Below are 19404 nucleotides of genomic sequence, written 5' to 3'. Positions count from 1 at the left end.
GGTTTCACCATGGAAAGAGGCAAGAAATCAACGCCAGCCTCCTCCAGCGGGAGAATCATATTTTCTCCTTCTCTTGCTTCTACAGTTGGTAGGCGCCAGAGTCTTAGGAGCCAATAAGAGAGCGGGTTGTTGGGCGGTGACATAAACTGGCATGGAGCGGGCCGGAAGTAGCCCCTAAGGTTGAAGGACGGCCAGTTCGTTACTAGTATGGTGGGGCCTCTGTGCCGGCTGCAGGTTGCGGCCCGCGTCCTTCGTGCCAGAGGAGGGACAGGAGCGGCCTCGGGAGCCCGGCGGTAAGGGAGGGGGGCGAGTTTGCGAGTATGAACGAAGTGAGGGAAACCGGGAGGGCCTTTCTCCCCCGAGAGCCTGTGAGACGCAGCGGTCAGCCAGTTAGACTGAGAGGGAGAAGGGATTCGAATGTGCTCTGAAACTCATATTATGGTGATTTTGGGCCAGACTCTTTTGACCTACCTAACAAGGTTGTTGTGAGGATGAATGGAGAAGAGGGACGTGGTGTACATCGCCACCCTAAGCGCCCTGGCGGAATGCAAAATATACAAGTTGGGGACTGGCAGGGGAGGGGACCCCACTCTCCTCCCCAGTCTCTTAGACAAGGCAGCGAGGCAGTTCTGTGTCGGAGTGCTGGGGGAGCTGAGTTTTGCAATGTTGCGTAAGTTGTAAACGCTGAATAAATGAATTTCCTGCAGAATTCAAAAACGCTCTTGTCTGATCTTGGTTTTATACTTACAGAGAAGGAAAGAAGCACTGAGATCTCAAGTTATGATTGCTAGAGGCACTAGATTAGAAGTGGATCTCCTCGCCCCCTTACCTGTGTCCTCCTGAAAAGCTGTTTGGGGGGTAGGGTGTCTTGGGAACAGAGTTGGATGTGGCACAGGGGACTGCAGAAAGAAGAGGGAATCACACACTCTTTCTTGAGCTCTTTCTTCCTTTGAGCAAGAGGATACTGCACCCAGCAGCCCACTCTGTTCCCTAGACTCCCTAGCCACTAGGATTAAGTGCCTTGTAACTGACAAAGATACAAAATGGCTCTTTTAAAAACAAACAAACCCAAAAGCACTCCTGCAGAATTTTGACAGGTGTGCGGTTCTCATGGTCAGCCGGGTGACTTCTCTATTTTTATTTTTGTCTTGCAGCGCAAGTGGAGAGGCACATGGTACCGTTCACTACCGCCAATTTCCAGAGCAGACACGGTCTCAGCTGATAAAGTCTGAAATAATTAGCAGCACCATGTGGTTTTGGATCCTGTGGCACTTTTGGCATTCCCCTGATGATGTGCTGGTGAGTTCAGTGGGCTGAGGAAGCAGCAGCCACAGCTGCATTAGATGGGGAGAGACATTGAATGTCACTTGTCAGGCCCTGATGCTCAGTTATGCTTAGTTGACCTTTCGGGTTTCCAGTTCCGGTAGGAGACAGCAGATGTAGACACTGAGCTTTGCTCCCAGCTAATTTTTCTTTTAAGTGTAGTTTATACTAGGATTTTTTCTTTTTCGCTCTGTAGTGTGGGTAGTGTGGTATAGTTTGTTGCAGCCTAGGAGGGAAGGTTTTTTTTTTTTTCTTTTGCAGTGACTGACCTTGGTTGGCTGGAATGTTTTTCTCTCCTGCTTGGAAAACCCAGAACCTAATTAATCTGCTGTTCATCAGGCACTGGTCATTGAGAAAGGAGCTTTCTTTTTCTCTCTTTCTCTTTTTTCTCTACCCCTGTCTTTCTAGTCCTTATTCCTTTTAATATTTTGTTTCATTTAAATTAACTGCCTTTTAGGGGCAGTTGTGTTCTGTGTTTGTGCCTTTATGGAACAAATGTGTTAATATTCCCAGTTCTACTTCAGCTCTATTTTCAGTTTCATTTTAGTTGCTTTAGCTATTTAGCTGTTCAGATTCACCATAGCCTCATTTTATCAGCATTTTGGAGCTGTAAATGTTGAATTTTAGTTTTAATTTTATAGTTATTTTAAAGCTAATTTATAGCTATTTTAGCCATTTTATCAGTATTTCATTGTATTACATTTATATTTTATTATTGTATTTTAACAGTGTAATTCTTATGCTCCGTTCCTTATTAGGGATTATTTTAGTGAATTTTAATCTTGGGTATCTTATTGGCTTAATATAGGCTAGTCTCTGGTAATAGATTAATAGTAATGGGGCAAAAAAGTCCATTCCTTATGAGGAGGAAGTGCCAGCTGCAAAGCAAGATAGAGGAATATTTTCATCAGCTTTCACCAACTGTACTCGCCAATAGGTTTGCCTCTTTACTAAATGATGTGCCAGCACTCACCTAGTTTTGAGGATTCTATACCAACCCCCTCCCCAAACTCCCCTATTAACCTGAAAGTTTTTGACGAATTATTAAAGCAAAATGTAGGAAGAAATCTAAGGAGCAGATGACAATTCTTCATCTCAGACAGAATTGACTGTAGACTTTGCAAAAACTTTTTGAAAAGATTAACTTTCTAAAAGATCAATTTCAAATCCTCCTGTGTCACAACTAGGGGCTGGGTGCTGGCCAAGGGCTGGCTTTGGAGCGTCTGGTAGATAAAGTAGCTCATCAGCGGGTCAGGCAGTTCAAGAGTAAGTCCAACAACCTGGATCAGTTCATATGCAAGGCAGTCCAAAAGCAAGGCAAGTAGGTACAAGTCCAGGAGTCAAGCCAGGGTCATGAGCCAAGAGTTCCGCCTGTGAGGAGCAGGAGGCAAGGGAGGGTCAAGAGCTTCCAGGCACAGGAATGCAGGTCTCAGAGAGTGGCAAACAACGTTGCTTCCATGCTGAGCCCTGCTCGGCATCCTCCTTTTATCCTCTGTTCTAGTTAAGAGGCTAAGGTGCAAGAGTTCTCTCTTCATCTGATTGCCGCACCTCGTTCTTGGAGTTCAGTCCTGGCTGGTGCTAAGGTTGCAAGCATGCACTCCTGTGTCTCTCCCAAACTGCCACCCTTTCCCGGTTCCTCCATCTCAAGGTTGGCGTGTGGGGGGGTGCACTCAGTCCTTTATGATGCTGGATTCTCCTTTGTCCTGTGCAAGCCCTCACTCCCAGAGGTCCAAGGCTGCTCCATCAAGGGCTCTTCTGGCATCGTGCTTGGCTCCATTGCAGGCTCCTCTGGCGTAGAGGCCAGCTGTGCCGCCTCCTCTGATTTCTCATCCTCCAATGCGGACTCGATGGCAGGTGGTAAGGTGATGGGCCAAGGCCGGCCCATGACATCCTGGCCAATTTGCAGGTGGGGGGGGGTGTAGGCAGGAGAGGGAGGTAATCAAAAGAAATACAGCTGATATCATGAATGAAGTAGCAGGGAGTGCAAAGAATATTAAAGATACTAGCAAGAAGTTTTATCAGAGACAGCCTCTTAGATTTGGATCACAACACAGTTGTTCAAATATTATTCCATACAAGGGCCATATGATCAACTGGTTAACAAAACAGATGGCAAAAGAACATCTTGCTTTTCTTCTATGTTGCTGTTTTTTATCAATTGATTTGAGATATGTTTAAAAGATTCCAGGGTTCCCTCATTAATTTTTTAAAGGCGAGATTTGTTAAAAATGTATGAGATTTTCCCGGTTCAATCCTTTGTTCAAAGAGCGAGGACTCCACTTACGTCACCTCTAAGAAAGGGATTCAGATGGAATAGTGGGGCTACAGAGAGAGCAAAGTGTGATTAAGATTAATCCTCAAAATAAGACATCTAGTTCTACCACGCACTCACCAGAGCATCAGGAGATGCTGATTGATTGATTTGACCTCCCCTCCCCCTGAGGTGAACAAGACTGCTCTGCTGGCTAGATTTCCTGCAAAGGAATATGTGCAGGCTTACCCTGAAAATATTGAAAGCAATCTGATGGCATCCTTTGTCCTATTTCCCATTTTTGAGCAAAGTTATATGCTTTCCGGATTGCAAAATTTAGTAATTCCTCTGGAAAATGTTGGGGCACAGAAAGCTCAGGACAATGAGAGGGGACATTTATATGCTAAGGAACAGTTGTTGATCAGTCCACAAAAATTTACTTCATACAGAGTTTCCGGTACTTTGAGCCATTTTGGTGAAATGGCCTTTCGTGAGCTATCAGGTCATCCTAAAGGTCGGGAGTCCTGAGAACTGAGTTTTGAATGCTGAGGAGCGGGGGTGGTACTTCAGAGAATTTTCAAAGTACATGTCCAGCCATTTTGACAGAAGTACTAAAGGTGGGTTCCATTGCGAGCTTTGCCTGTGGGAGAGAGGAATTGCTTAGGAAAAATGAAATATATTATGGGACACAGGCAAGCTTTTGAATCAGCTTAAAGTAGTTCCAGATAGTAGCCAAGGGCGGACTGGGATGGAAAACAGCCGTAGAAAAGAGACCCCCCCCCCAGCCCACCCTGATCCCACCCCCTGAAGGGGAGAGGGAGAAGTGGCTTGCCAGCCGAGCCAGCCACCTCTTTCTAAGACCTGCATTGGGTACTGGGCAAGCTGGGCACCACTTCCCCTGGCCTTCAGGTGGTCTCTTGCCATTGGACAGGCCCAGGCCCAGTTTTGGGGGGAGGCCATCAGTCAACCAGGTCCTGCTGGCCATAATGGCCACTCTGCCCCGATGAGTAGCTGTAATAATTGAGTTTCACAGTTATAGAACATGTCTTTCATTATGCCAAAGTTGGATGACTTGACTGATGATTTACTAAACATATTTTCAGTTTTGTCTCTGGCTAGAAATGGTTTTCAACTTTTTCCCCCCTTCTACAGGGCCACTTCCCTTATCCAGATTCCTCTAAGTGGACAAATGAAGAACTGGGAATCCCGCCTGATGATGAATAGACTTGAATAATTTCTTCTGAGTAGGTTCTAAATATTAATTTGATAGTATTTTTACATAAAGTTCCTAAAGCTAGGAATCAGCAGTCTCTGATTGAAGACCAGTCATTCCTGAAATTGTGCCCCACCTCCTTAATCCTCGTTCCCTGCGTGTCCTTAGTTTCAGACATAAACACTGATGAAGCTGTGTCACAATACTTTGGAACATGCAAGAAGATTGTGAGAGCAACTTTTGGGTAGCAATAAGCACAGTGGTGAGCTTTAAGAAAAGCTTTAAAGCAAAGATCTATATATTTTACATAATTTATTTTATTGTACAGAATTTATATCCCACTTTTCTGACCTCATAAGGGCTACCAAGGTGGCTAACAAAACATTCATAATAAAGTAACATCTTAAAACCATTAAAATCAAACACACATTGTTAAAGTAATTAAAACCAGAGCTAAAATACATATGAAAATATAAAAACAATTAAAAAATTGGGCAGGATGGTGCGATTACTGAGGGAATGGCAAATGAAACAAGTCTTCATTTGATAGTGAAAGATGACAGCAGAAGGAGACAGATCAGTCTCTCGGGGGAGAGATCCATAGTTTTGATGCCACAGCCAAAGCAGCCCTCTCCCAGGTTGCCAGCCTCCTAATCTCAGAACATAGGGGCACCAAAAGCAGGGCTGCCAAGTTGCCTGTAGTGGTCAGGTTTGAAGGACTAATATGATAACTGTGAGTTCCAGTCCATTTGTGCTGCGTCTTGGTCTGGTACTATTTGCCTTGGGTCTGGAAGTTGAAACAATACCGGCATCTGTGCCGATATCAGTTGGTGCTGGATCTCTGAGAGGTGTGCCTGCTTGGAGGTTTTGCGGCTGAATCCACCAGTGCAGGGACTGATAGATCTCCTGAGGGAAGTGCATTTGGCAGTCATATTATCAAGCTACCTTGTTTTAATATGGAAGAATCTATATGTAATTCTGAAAATGCCCCGAATCTGTGGATCAGAAATTCTACACAATGAGGCAACATTTTTCCACAAACCTGGGTAGTCCCCTACATTTCCAGAAAAATCTTAAGATTAAAAAGGCAAGGTACTGAATTTACATGAAAAAAATGAGATCTCGTCAGGCTGTGTCAGATCTCAGCTGCCATTGGAGGCGTTGCCTAGCAACTCCACAGAGTGACAGACAAAGCAATGAGGGAGAGTATGGAATGGGAAGAAGGCAGTGGTAGGTCAAAGGAGAGATGACGACAAAGCGGGGGTGGGGAAGTATGGTGGCAGCAGCAATGAAAGAGGGAGGAGGAAGTTGGGACTAGCAGGGGAGGATGGGATTTCCCCTCCCACACAAATTCCTCATGAGTTGTCGCTTGTTTTGCTTAATACCTGCTGTGATGTACCCAGCTTTAGATACTGGCACTGAGGCTTTATATCAGTACATGTACAGGGGGAACGGGGAGCAAGCTCACTGGCCTCACTGCCTGTGCAAGTTGGCACAGCACTTACATTGTCTAGGTTGTGTACATGTGTAGCCTCTCTCTGCATGACTTTACTGTAGCATTGGCATGCTTGGGATGTTTGTCCTCTCCCCCTTTGGTGGATCGTGTTCAAATCACTTCACTTGGAAGAAGATCATGCAAGCTGACCATCTACCCTTCTTACCTACAGGTTTCTGAGATCTGCAGAAATGAATGCTTCACTTCACGTAGATTTTAAATTCAAATTGTAAATAAAATTAAGACACCATGTAGTAATTTGTTTCCTTGGAGGTGTTGAATGTTTTCTTTAAAAGGGGGGAGGAACATTTGCTTACATGTAAATCTCCATTCTACAGGATATCATTACATCTAAGATACCATCCCCTCTTGGCTACTACAAACAGGGTCAGATTCCGTGGATTCTAAGGAAAGGAACTGCCCGGCTTCCTAGACTGTCTGCCAAGCTAAGGTTCCACTATTGTATTAAACACGTTCAACACAATACATTGTCTTTTTTGGGGTGGGGGAGTAAAAAAAAGGTAAGGTAAAGGTAGTCCCCTGTGCAAGCACCGCGTCATTACTGACCCATGGGGGATGTTGCATCATGAAGTTTTCTTGGCCGAGTTTTTTACGGGGTGGTTCGCCATTGCCTTCCCCAGTCACGTGGAAGTGTTGATATAATAATAACATTCGATTTATATATTGCCCTTCAAGACAACTTAATGCCCGCTCAGAGCGGTTTACAAAGTATGCCATTATTATCCCCATAACAAAACACCCTGTGAGGTGGGTGGGGCTGAGAGCTCCGGAGAACTGTGACTAGCCCAAGTTCACCCAGCTGGCGTCAAGTGGAGGAGTGAAGATTAAAAGGATATACCTGAGAGTTGAAGCTTTCTAACCTCTCAATTTCTTAATAGTTCAGTCAGAAGGATGGGACAACTGTTTCCACCTAACAAGTAAGCAAAATTTTCCTTTCTCCTGGGATGTATAAAACCAGTGTAAACTGTAGGATGGTCCCATAATGAACAGCTCAGGGATTATGTGGATACTGCATTTCCACATCCATTGCTAAAGCTGCTGTGGCTGAGTTTTTCTCAGACTTAAGTCACAGCAGCAGCACTGGGAAGATCAGTAAAGATCTTTCAGAGTGTCTCTTCTGATCCCACCAGTCCCAGAGAAAATATACTGTCCATGGTATAGCACATCCCTGGAAAAAGGTGAGACGTCTAAACAATCCCTAGTACTACAGCCAGGGTGTCAAAAGTCCTCCCAGCTTTGCTGTTTTTGAGCTCCTCTTCTGTAGTGTCTCTGACAAGTGCAGCCTGAGATGTCTGTTTTCAGAAGGCTTATGTTAACATTTGTATCCCATCTTTTTAACAGCACCTAACACAATTGTGACTCAAAATGTGTTAACTCAGAAATTAGGCTGAAAATTATTTCACCAGGTCAAGAAAGAATCTGAACTGTGATCTTGCTAGTAAAGGTGCAGTGCCCTGTCAGCACTGCATACTGGATTAGGCTACACGGCCCTGTAGGAAATAAAAGTAGGAATCTACTAGACCTTCATGCTCAATTCCTCAAATTTACATCAAGCCAAAATGTACTACTCAAAAGCCAAATAGAATCATAGGGTTGGAAGGGACATCCAGGGTCATCATGTCCAACCCTCTGCACAATGCAGGAAATTCACAACTACCTCCCCCAAACACACACCCAGCGACCCCTGAGCCATGCCCAGAAGATGGCAAAACACCATCAGGATCCCTAGCCTGGCTTGGAGAAAATTGCTACCTGACCCCAAGATGGCAATCAGCATTACCCTAGGTATGTAAGGGCCATGAGACCTAAGCACGGATGTAACCCGTTCTGTTCTCCCCCTCATAGGTCATTTCCACACACGTTGAATAATGCACTTTCGATGCACTTTCACAATCCTTTAGAAGTGGATTTTTTGTTCCACACGTGGAAAATCAGTTTCAAATGTTCACTAAAGAGTATTGAAAGTGGATTATCCAACGTGTGTGGAAGCAACCCTGATCTGCCCAGGTTCATAGAATCAGCATTGCTGTCAGATGGACATCTAGCCTCTGATTAAAAACCTCCAAAGGAGTCTTACCACCTCCTGAGGAAGCCTGTTCCACTGAGGGACTGCTCTAATGGTCAGGAAGATCTTCCTAATGTTTAGCTGAAAACTCTATTTAATTTCAAGCCATTGGTTCTGGTCTGACCTTCTGGGGCAGTGGAAAACAACTCTGCACCATCCTCTATATGACAGCCATTCAAGTTCTTTAAGATGGTTATCATATCACCTCTCAGTCATCTCCTCTCCAGGCTAAATATTCTAAGCTTCGTCAACCTTTCCTTGTAGGACTTGCTCGCCAGACCTGTCACCATCTTTGTTGCCCTCCTCTGGACATGCTGCAGCTTGTCTATATCCTTTAATTGTGGTGCCCGAAACTGAACACAATACTCTAGGTGAGATCTAACCAGAGCAGAGTGATACCATCACTTTGCATGGTCTGGACACTATACTTCTGTTGATACAGCGCAAAATCGCTTTTGCCTTTTTAACTGCCACATCACACTGCTGACCAGTGTTCAGTGTATAGTCTACTAAGACCCCTAGATCCCATTCACACATACTATGCTAAGATAGGCCTCCGCATCCTATAATTATGCATTTGACTTTTCCTACCTAAATGCAGAACTTTACATTTATCTATTGAAATTCATTTTATTTGAGCCTAGTTTTCCATCCTGTCAAGATCATCTTGTATCCCGAGTCTGTCTTCTACAGTATTTGATACCCCTTCCAATTTAGTATCATCTGCAAATTTAATAAGCATTCCGTCTCTTCCTTCCAAATAATTTATAAAAATGTTGAACAGAACAGGTCCCAGGACCAATCTCTGAGGCGCTCCAATTGTCAATCTTCTCCAAGAGGATGAGGTACCATTAACAAGCACTCTTTGGGTGCGATCTGTCAACCAATTACAAATCCACCTAACAGTAATAGGAGCCAGACCACATTTTACCAACTTGTCAACAAGGATATTATGCAGAACCTTCTCAAAAGCCTTACTGAAATCGAGATAAACCAGGTCTACAGCATTCCCGATCCAGCAAGGTAGTAACTTTCTCAAAAAAAGATGTTTAGTCTGACACGTCTTGTTTTTGAGAAACCCATGCTGGTTCTTAGTAATCACAGCCATCCTTTCTAAATACTAAAGAGTTGATTATTTGTTCTAAAACTTTTCCAGGTATAGACATCAAGCTGTGGGTGGATAGTTGCCTGTATTCTCCTTTTCCCCCTACTTGAAGGTGGGGACATTTGCCCACCTTCACATCTTCTGGCACCTCACCAAGAATTCTCAAAAATAAGGGTCAGAGGCTCAGAAATTACATCCATACGTTTTTTTAGTGCCTTGGATGTAATTCATCTGGCCCCGATGACTTCGTTTCATTTAACAAAACTAGGTGCTTTATGTACTACCCCTATGTCGATCCTAGGCTATAATTCCCTTCCCTCATCATGTGTTCTGTTATTGCCATGTTGAGCATCATTTCCCTCATGGGAGAAGACAGGAAAAGTAGGAACTGAGCAGTTCTGCCCTCCCTTCATCAGCTGTTACAATTTCACTTTCCTGTCCCTACAATGGGCCTACCATGTCCTCGCTCTTAAGCAAAGAACCCTTTTTTGTTGTTTTTGGCATCTCTTGCTATCCTAAGCTCATACTGAGCTTTAGCTTTTCTAACACTCTCCCTACAAGTGCTGGTTATTTGTTTATATTCATCCTTGGTTATAAGGCCCTCCATTTCCTAAATAAGCCTTTATTTCTCAAATTAGAAAGCTGTTTATGGAGCCACCTTGGTTTCTTTAGGCTCCACCCGTTTTTCCTTCTCATAGGAATCATTTGTGATTGTGAGCTCCGAAATCTGACAGAGCTGCTGCCAGTCCCAGTAGACAGCTCTGATCCTTGACAGAACAATAGTCTGTCTAAGGCAGTATCGTGTATTATGTGCTAGCTTTGGAGGCATCCCATTCTTCATAGAAACCCTAACTGCATCTCCTGATTCCTTTTAGTTAACAAAGCACCTAAGTGTGGAAGAGCCAGCTCAAAAATTAAAGGCACCTATTTAGCTATATTGTGAAAGGAGTTGCCAAACAAGTGCAGAAATCCAATGCAGAACACAAGTATTCCCGAGAAGAGCTCAGTGCCTCAGCCTTGAGCCTGAGCTGGTGGTGTTCTAAAGCAAGGATGGTGGAGTATTGACAGTGGGCAAAACTATCATAGGGTTAAGCATTTATGGCCTGCTATTTACTTGCATTCTTGAACTACAGCTAACTATATGCAAAGGGTAGCAGCACTAACGTAGCCAAAACTAGCCTGCTCTTGTCAAGAGCTTTAACGCTGAGGAGCATTGACCACGGTTAGTACTTAGCTAGGAGAGACGACCAAGGAAGAGAGGGGCTGCTGTGTTGAGGAAGGCAATGGCAAGCCACCTCTGCCCACCTCTTGCCTTGAAAACTTCATGACGTGGGGGTCACCATGAGTCAGCTGCAACTTGACAGCACACTTTATGTTCAAAGGGAGAGATAGACGGTAAAGATTTTTTAAACAGATTTTGAAAGTCAGAATGCAGATTCCTTTAGACGAAAAGCCTCCGTTAGCCATTTCTTGGTATTTTGCTTAAAGTTCAGAGTTATTATCTAACTAGAAACAAAGCCTGTTGCGGGAAAAAATACAATGGGCTCTAGAAAGGGGAGAGCAGGCAGGCAGGCATTCCTTCCTCTGTCACTGATCCCAGCCGGTGAAGGAGGGGGGTGGGCATTGCCACCAGCTCCACATCTGATCTCAGCAACATGAAGGAGTAAGTGGGCTTTGCTACCTGCTGCATGTCTGATACAGGCCAGGTAAAAGAGGGCAGGTATTGCCACCTGCTCCACTCCTGATCCCAGCTGGGTGAAGGGAAAATGGACATTGCCTTCTGCTCTGCGCCTGATTATGGCTGGGTGAAGGGGGGCATGCACTGCTGCCTACTCCAAGCCTGATTCCAGCTGCGTGAAGCGGTGGGTATTGCCACCTGTTCCCTGCTGGGTGAAGGGAGGAGCGAGCACTACCTCCTGCTCCTCGCCTGATCCTGACAGGTGAAGGCGGGTGATGGGCTCTGCTACGTGCTCTGCTCCTGATCCCAACTGGGTGAAGGGGGTGCAGGCATTGCCACCTTCTCTGCTCCTGATTCCAGCAGGTTGAAGGGGGGCGGTGATTGCTGCCTGCTTAGCACCTGATTCCAACAGGGTAAAAATGGGGTGGACATTGCTGCCTGCATAGGTTGAAGGGGGCAGGCATTGCCACCTGCTCCACTTCTTGTCCCGGCTTGGTGAAGGGAAGAAGGGAATTGCCTCCTGCTCTGTACCTGATCCCACCCAGGTGAAGGTGCTGGGCGGGTATTGGCACCTGGTCCACTCCTGATCCCAGCTGGGTGAAGGGGGAGGGCATTGCCATCTGCTCTGCTCCTGAACCCACCTGGGTGAACGGGGTGGGCATTGCCACTTGATACGCTCCTAATACAAGCTCAGTTAAGGTGGAGAGTGGGCATAGCCACTTGCTCCGCTCCTGATCCCAGCTGGGTGAAAGGGGGTGGGCATTGCCACCTGCTCTGGTACTAATACCAGCTGGGTTACGGTGGTGGTGGGCATTGCCACCTGTTCTACTCCTAATATCAGCTGGGTTAAGGTGGGGGTGGGCATTGCCACCTGCTCTGCTCCTGTTCCCTGCCTGGGCTTCCCACCACAGCATGTTTTCGGAAGCAATATGGTGAGTTACCTGGGCTTTCTTCTTTGGTAGCGCCCTCTGGTGGTGCACCAGGGTATAAAGTGAGTCGTCTGAAACATGCTTACTCAATTATATAGTAAGATGTTTGCAAACAAGCTACTTTCATCCACTCCTGTATCCAAGACAAACTGCTTTATCTAATGCAATTTTTATTTTAGCATAAGCCTTGGGAGTCAGAAGTAATTTATCAGATGCATATAGATCTGATATTGATGAAGTGAGCGCTGTTACATAAAACCTTGGTACTGGAGATTGCCTTGGTAGTGGCATAACTGACTTATGGTGACCCCTGGCAGGGTTTTCATGACAAGAGACTAACAGAGGTGAGTTTGCCATTGCCTGCCTCTGCAACCCAGGTCTTCTTTGGAGGTCTCCCATCCAATTACTAACCAAGGCTGACCATGTTTAGCTTCTGAGATCTGATGAGATTGGGCTTGCCTGAACTATCCAGGTCACGGCCCTTAAAACCTTAGGCTAGAACCATTTTTTTTAAATCTTTAAGATGCCACTGCACTCCTGTTTTACCCTTGTAATTAATGTTCACACCAACAAAATTCTCCATGCAGTCAATCTTTATTATAGCAGTATTCACATCAAATACATAGAACTTTTAACTTTTTTATATAATACAGAGTTCTTTAAATAACTTTACACAAATAGTTCTTCAATCTGAATTTTCAGCTATCAAACTTTAATTTTTTTAATGTCTCCATGCTCTCTAAACCAAACTGGACAATATTTCCCACTGTACAAATTTACATGAGAAAAAAAGCTTCAAAATACAAATGGAGGGAGTTTAGGCCAAAGGGGGATTTAAACAACAGAGGATAAAAGTAAACAACTGAAATAAATCTGTGTATTTACTGTGAACAATTAGGAAGGGGGAAGATTTGGAGGCAGGGAGAAAGAGCTGAAGTGATCTGTGTTAACGAAGCTGAAATAGAACATTTCCCTGCGAATCAGAAGTACAGGCCTTACGGTATTACTACGTTGTCTTTTTTTTAAAAGAACTATGAATACCAGTTGTCTTGTGAAGAGAACAGACCATTAACATTGCAAATTTGGGGAGACTCAACTATCTTGCAGTAAGTACTTCAAGGAATATTGTGTGGGATATATGTTTCCCTACAGAAATTATATTTTTGGCTCCTTCCTGGCATAATTTGTTTCCCACATGAACTGTTTAGTATCTGTTCATTGCACTGACTGCTCTTTGGACCAATTACAGAGTGCTTAGTCCTACGAAAAAGACTGTCAACTTTAAGAGAATGAGGAGAGGCAGTGAAAGTTTATGTTGGGCATGGTACAATACTTTCCTCACCTGACCTCCTACCAGCCGTTTCCAGTGCATAACCAGCGTCCTGCTTCCTACACTAAAAAGGAGAGAAAGATGGGCAAAAGGACCATCAAGAGCAGCATCGGATTCTTGCTGCCACCGCCAAACCCTTAAAGTAAACAGGCTGCAAGTGAGAATTTAGCCACTCTGTTCAGACCCAAGTTGAAACAAAGCACTGGGATGAAGGAATGAATGACCAACCAATGCATTCACCCTGGTAACTGAAGAGGAGCAGAATGCTTGAGAGTGAAAAGGACAGCCAATAGTCTAGAGATTGTACAATCTTCAAAAGAAAATGGAAGTAATTGAAAGAAAAAAGGCAAGTTTTTGAGTGCATTTCAGACCTAAGAGAAAACATAAGCAGGAAGCTGGCTGCTGATACCAGCTGCTTGAAAAACTACCCTGTTGCCTGTCACTGGTCCCTAGAAGCCAGAAGAGGTGCTGGTTATATAAGCAAACTTCCTAAACTGGCAAGAAGGGCTATTGCAGTCCAGTGATTGGGCAAGTAGTGCTCTGCTTTCCATCGACACGCTGTCCTTCTATTGCATCGTAACAGTCTCATATCCCCCCTATTCAGATGCAGGGACACCATCAGCTGGGAGCAGAATTAGCTTCAGTGAGTTCCCCCTCCCACCCCCAAAATGGTTAAGATTAATCACAGGGTGAATTGAGTTTACTATTATGAGAGCATGAAATATGTAAAACTTTTGTCATGAGGCAGTTACTATAGATGGTTGGCTTACCAAGTTAGGGATCTGTATTACAAAATGGAGCTGAGCTGGGACATGTTATGTTTACAACACATTTTGCTTATTACAAAATTGGAACGTACAATCTCATCCTAAAAAGGGGTCCCTACATATAAATTACACACACCCACACACACACCCACACACACAGAGGCTGGTAACTGCCACATTTCAGTTATAGGAAGGAGAGGGAGAAGGAACAAAGATCTGGAAGGAATGAGGTGTATTTTTCATAACCATTCACAGTTTTGAATTTCAAAGTACATTTATTGCACTTTTTTGCCTTTTTTAGTTATTTAAGCTAGGCCCCAGACTCTCAAGCCCAACCCCAAAAGAGTTCCCACACTTTCTTCCCAGCCCTCCCTGTTGGTCCATTTTTCTTCCTGTGCCAACACATCCCTGAATGAGCATCCCCCCCCCCACTAGTGTAATCCTAAAACACCGCCAAGGAAAAAAAAAGTGGAAGGGGAGGTATATCTAGGTTGAGCAAAAGCTAATGCAATCAAGAATGTGTCAAAGCTAATCAAACTTTACAAATCCAAAAAATGGTACACAGCCACCTGCTTTCCATTTTCCTAGTTCAGAAAGGGGAAGAACCACAATTTCAGATCATTACACTTCAAGTATAACAAGAAATGTAATTGCAAGAATAGAATATACCAGAGACTGAATGGAATTGACAGACATCATTATTTTGACAATTATGCCTAGTCAGTCTCAGACTCTCAACAATCCCCCGCTGCCAAAAAATAGGTATTGATACACAAGTATTTACTTGGTGTCTGTGTGGGGGGAGAGTCTTAGCTCAATGTAGAACACATGCTCTGCATGCATAAAATCCCAGATTCAGCATTTAGATCTCAAGAGGTTGCAGACCTGGGTAAAAAGACCACAGAGAGTAGCTGCCAGACTTGACCATACAGGGCTTGGTGGACTAACGGTCTGGCTTAATATAAGGCAGCGTCATTTGGGTATTTTAAGATCTTTTCAACTTGAAACTTGGGAAAGAGGTATCCCAGGACATCTGGGTTTTCAGTACTAGGCATCTGTATATTATTGCATTCCAATTCATAAACTTAAGAAGGTAAAAATCAGATCTTGCACAGCTTGATCGTCCATTGAATGCCACTTAAATTTATTCTGAATGGAGTCCAAGATGCTTGCATTAAAAAAGTAGGAAGGAGAAAACTGGAAAGATGGTTAACACTCTAACCTTTCCCTAGGCAGACAGATGGAACAGGGCCCTGACGTGCAAGCATGTAGCCCATCCACTAATGCTAATTTATCCATGTTTTCAACTTGAATGCCACTCTATAATTATTAACTGAAAGTGGCTAAAGTTTGTAGAAAGGTTATACCTTTCTATAGGTAGTCTTGAGGAATGGTAAACAAATCTCTCATCTCTATCCGTGTACACCCAATAAAACTAAATGTGGGCTGTATGCCTGTTTGTGGCTACAAACACAATCTCTACTCTAAATCTCAAGGATCACACACTGTTTTCCAGCCATAAAACCTGTCTCATTTTTGTATATGATCCACAAATCCAACTTGTTCTATTTTATTTGAGCAGCTTAATGCTGCTTTTTTTCTTAATGACATATTACATGGCAGGGGGACATGCATGCAAACATGTAACTGCTGGTTTGGGAGAGAAATATTGGGGGCACTGTATCTACTTGGAACACTGCTGGAAAAAAATGAGAGTGATGCAGGAGGTACAGTGCAATTTCAGACTTGCCTGGTAGATGCTGCCTGTGGATTTTTCCACATAATGTTGAAAATGTAGTGCACTGGAGGTCCAAGAAAGCTACTTCCTCCAGTGACAAAGCACACAGTGTAGAACTTCTTTTAAGTTACAAAGGCACAAAGATCATTTGGCAAATTGAAAAGGAAACTTTTCAGGGAGCACGTTTCCATATTTTAAGTATGTAGGATTTATTATATGCACTAACTCTCCCTAACTGTGCATGCTCTCTCTCTCCTACCGTGTGCATCACAGTGCCATATGAAGACGTTTAAAAAGGCAAACAAAATGTTGCACTTGCTGCCTCCACTCTGGATTTCTGTACAGATAAGGCTGAAGGGAGAAATGAAGGGATCCATTGTATGGGAAGAGTGTGTCAAATATGCTTTGCTCAAATCACATCTGCCTGGCTGAATCAACTCTAAAAATAATGGTCTGCCCTAACATCCTCTGCCCTTGCAAGTACAAAAGACACTTGCAGATTTTTTTCCCCTCTAGCCAGCTGTGTTATTACTGTGTCTTACAATGTGACTAAGATTTTGTACTGGAAGCAGGGAGGACGACATACCAGAAGGCTGCAGGAAGGGCTACAGTTTGAATGGCTCAATGTGCCTTGACTGACAAATTCTGGTGGTATAGCAAATGTCTGAGGTTGTACTAACAGAATACATTTCGATCCAACTCAAGTGATAACATCTACTGAAGTCATAAGAACAATCTAATATGATTTCACATCGGCAAGCTCACATAACTGAATCCAGAGTATACTCCCACTAGGCTCAACTGTGTCACTCTGTTCAGCTGACATTTTTCAAATAGGCATAATTTATCTACAGTACAATTAACTGCTTTTGTGCTACATAATTATGCCTTTAAAATATGCTCTATGCCTTAGCTCTTCTCTAAGCCCTCCGATATCCCATCCCCCAACAAGAGATCAAAACACTGATATTTCACAATGGAAATTAAAGTATAAAGACGGGGAGGGAAGTCTTCCCACACCAAGTACCAGCCCCTTGTTGCAGACGTAAGTTGCGGTGAACCCCAGACCGATCCTTGATGGACTGCCACACGTGCTGTTCTCTCATCCTTCAGGCAAAATGGCACATGCCACATTGGTGCCATCTGTGTTTAAGTATGTCCCATTTCTATTCATGGATGGTACCAAGCCTGCAAATGCATCACCATGATCCTAACGAGATTTTTTGGCAGCAGAGATCATTATAGCTGACACAGTACATAGATAAGAATTCCTTCAGATAGAGAACCCTCAATGTGTTTAGATATAGGATTATTTGAATATGGAGATTTCTATGAAGGACATATTCCTGCATGAACTCATAAAAAGCTCAAAAAGACCTCCAACAGTTTTTTTCCTTCGTACGTGGAAGCCTAATTTATTTCTATGTTTATGTCCCATCTATCCTCACACAGGAGAGCTTGAGGATTTATATATATATATATTCCCTAGTCTTAAAGACAAAATACAATTTTAAGCAGGATTCAGCTGACCTACAGAATGTTTTATAATTAAAGGTGAATTGTGAATGAAAGTTGGCAATGCTCAACTGAGGGGAAATTTATCTTCATGAATACAGCAGCCAAGGGTCCTGTAATTTGGAGAAGGGGATATTTTCACATTCGGTAAGAAAACCAACTGGATCTGTTGCAAGCTCCTCTGGGAATGCACAATTAGGGAAGTTTTATAGCAGAAATTCACCTTTTCTCCTATTTTTTGTCCCTATATTGATGCTAGGGACTCAAGAAATGGCAGCAGCTAGGAGAAGAAATTGGAAAGTAGTGAGATTCAACAGGAACGTTCCTATTGAAACAGCAGGCAAAAAACATGCATTATGCTCAGATGAAAAAAAAATATCAAAAAGCATGTGTTGCTTCTTATAAAGTGCTTTCTGTGAATAAAAAGCTTTTCCTATACATTTTGTCAAAAAAAAATTACTGCAGATTAAAGAATAATGAACTTAATGTAATCAAGCTAGGATACAGATTTCTTGTTCTTATTAACAGAAATATTCATATAAAGAAACATGGATTTTTGACTAGTACTCAAAAGCATACCCTTAGATATAACAGAGACCAGTGGAATCTGTGATAATAGAAAACACTGCCAATTTTAGCAGCTGTTAAAGACGGCTTGCAAACCAGTACAACCTACAAAGGAAGCTTGATGAGGGAGGAACATTGTTGCTAGGGGAGATGCTGCAAAGAGGCTTCTCCACTTTATTTTGGGGGTGGTGAACTTACTTTTGCTGTTCAGAAACAACCACCATGAAGGAGGAACTGCGGACCAAATGTAACAAAACCAAGCCAAGGAAGAGCCATGGCGGGAGGCAAAGGATCCAGTTGACCCATGACAATTTATCAGTGTATAGATCCTACTCTTGATCCAACTGTTGAAGCTGGTGTATGGTGGAGTCAGCACACATGAACTATCCAATGGGTGGATGTTGTGTGCATGGAAGAAAGTGGACAAGTATAGGGCTTAAGCCAACTCACCGTCACCTGACGATTATAGTCACCTTTCAATTGTAACACTTGCAAGTGTACTGATAGAAGCTTTGCAATCCATACTACAGATAAAGTGTCCAAGGGACAATGTAAAAAGACATGGGGGATGTGGCTCAGTGCCAGAGCATCCGCTTTGCATGCAGAAGGTCCCGGCTTCAATCCCCAGCATCTCAAGCTAAATGAATCAGGTAGTCAGTCATATGAAAGACCTCTACCTGAGACCCCGGAGAACCAATTCCAGAGTAGACAATATTGACCTTGGCAGACCAGTGGATTTTGTAACGTGCGAGTTAGGAAGAGGGAATGGGAAGTAGAGTTGTGGAAAGAATAAGATGGCATAAGGCCCAGTTCCTGCCAGGATCCGTGTAGCTGTACCTCACTGCTTAATGCTGGATTTGTGGGTGGAGACAGCATCCTCTCCGCCTCATCATCCTAATGCGAGTCCAGAACAAAGAAACTAAGAGTTGCAGCTTTGCTTTCACATTATATTCCTGTGCACGCTGTTGAAGGGAGTCAGTGCTCTCGTGTTCTATTCGTCTTCTAACACCAGTGTTATGGTTTGCATTTCAGTCCACACATCGTTACATACTGTGGAACTGATTAACTGGTGCTTGTGCAGCAGGGAGTGGAGGGGAAGTGGGCAAAAAGTAGAGTAAGAGGGCACAAGTTCAGAAACACTGCTCTAACCACATCTGTAGACCAACAACAAAGATGGGGAAAAAATTGTGCTTTTCTGGTTTGGAGATAAAATGTATCCTGCACACTGTGCCTGTACCAACACAAATTGCTTCATTCTCCTTAGAGTGTGCAAAATCCACTACAAGTTTTTCAAGTGTAACCTGTCACTGAAATGAACAGGAACCTGTGCAAGACCACATCCATACTTTTACGCAACTATTCACTTCAGTGGCACTTATGCCAAGAAGCCCCCCGCATTGTGCCCAA

At 43.6% G+C, this 19404-nt stretch overlaps 2 protein-coding genes across 3 annotated transcripts in view; one reads left to right on the top strand and one right to left on the bottom strand.

The window, feature by feature from the left end:
• Positions 1-146: 146 nt before the first annotated feature.
• Positions 147-6766, top strand: NDUFB2 (NADH:ubiquinone oxidoreductase subunit B2). 2 transcript variants are annotated; one of them, XM_054989440.1, is made up of 4 exons: positions 147-293; positions 1155-1299; positions 4727-4818; positions 6621-6766. In XM_054989440.1, the coding sequence occupies exons 1-3, from the start codon at positions 208-210 to the stop codon at positions 4796-4798; spliced, it is 303 nt and encodes a 100-aa protein (XP_054845415.1). In that variant the 5' UTR covers positions 147-207; the 3' UTR covers positions 4799-4818; positions 6621-6766. The 2 variants fall into 2 exon arrangements, with proteins under 2 accessions (XP_054845415.1, XP_054845414.1); XM_054989439.1 differs by lacking the exon at positions 6621-6766 and adding an exon at positions 6455-6540.
• Positions 4085-19404, bottom strand: part of BRAF (B-Raf proto-oncogene, serine/threonine kinase) — a 74522-nt gene continuing 59202 nt past the window's right edge. The window contains exon 19 of the mRNA XM_054989438.1: positions 4085-4214. Coding sequence (XP_054845413.1) covers positions 4186-4214 — 29 coding nt within the window. The 3' untranslated portion in view covers positions 4085-4185. The remainder of the gene's footprint in view (positions 4215-19404) is intronic.

This window comes from Eublepharis macularius, chromosome 9, assembly GCF_028583425.1.
Source record: "Eublepharis macularius isolate TG4126 chromosome 9, MPM_Emac_v1.0, whole genome shotgun sequence".
Taxonomy (NCBI): Eukaryota; Metazoa; Chordata; class Lepidosauria; order Squamata; family Eublepharidae; genus Eublepharis; species Eublepharis macularius.
This window is presented reverse-complemented; position numbering and strand designations above follow the sequence as displayed.

Excerpts from the sequence above, each read along its gene's own strand:
- NDUFB2 (XM_054989440.1), top strand. The coding sequence starts at position 208 with ATGGTGGGGCCTCTGTGCCGGCTGCAGGTTGCGGCCCGCGTCCTTCGT. Across the intron at positions 294-1,154 it reads GCGGCCTCGGGAGCCCGGCG|CGCAAGTGGAGAGGCACATG; the intron begins GTAAGGGAGGGG and ends TTTGTCTTGCAG. Across the intron at positions 1,300-4,726 it reads ATTCCCCTGATGATGTGCTG|GGCCACTTCCCTTATCCAGA; the intron begins GTGAGTTCAGTG and ends CCCCTTCTACAG.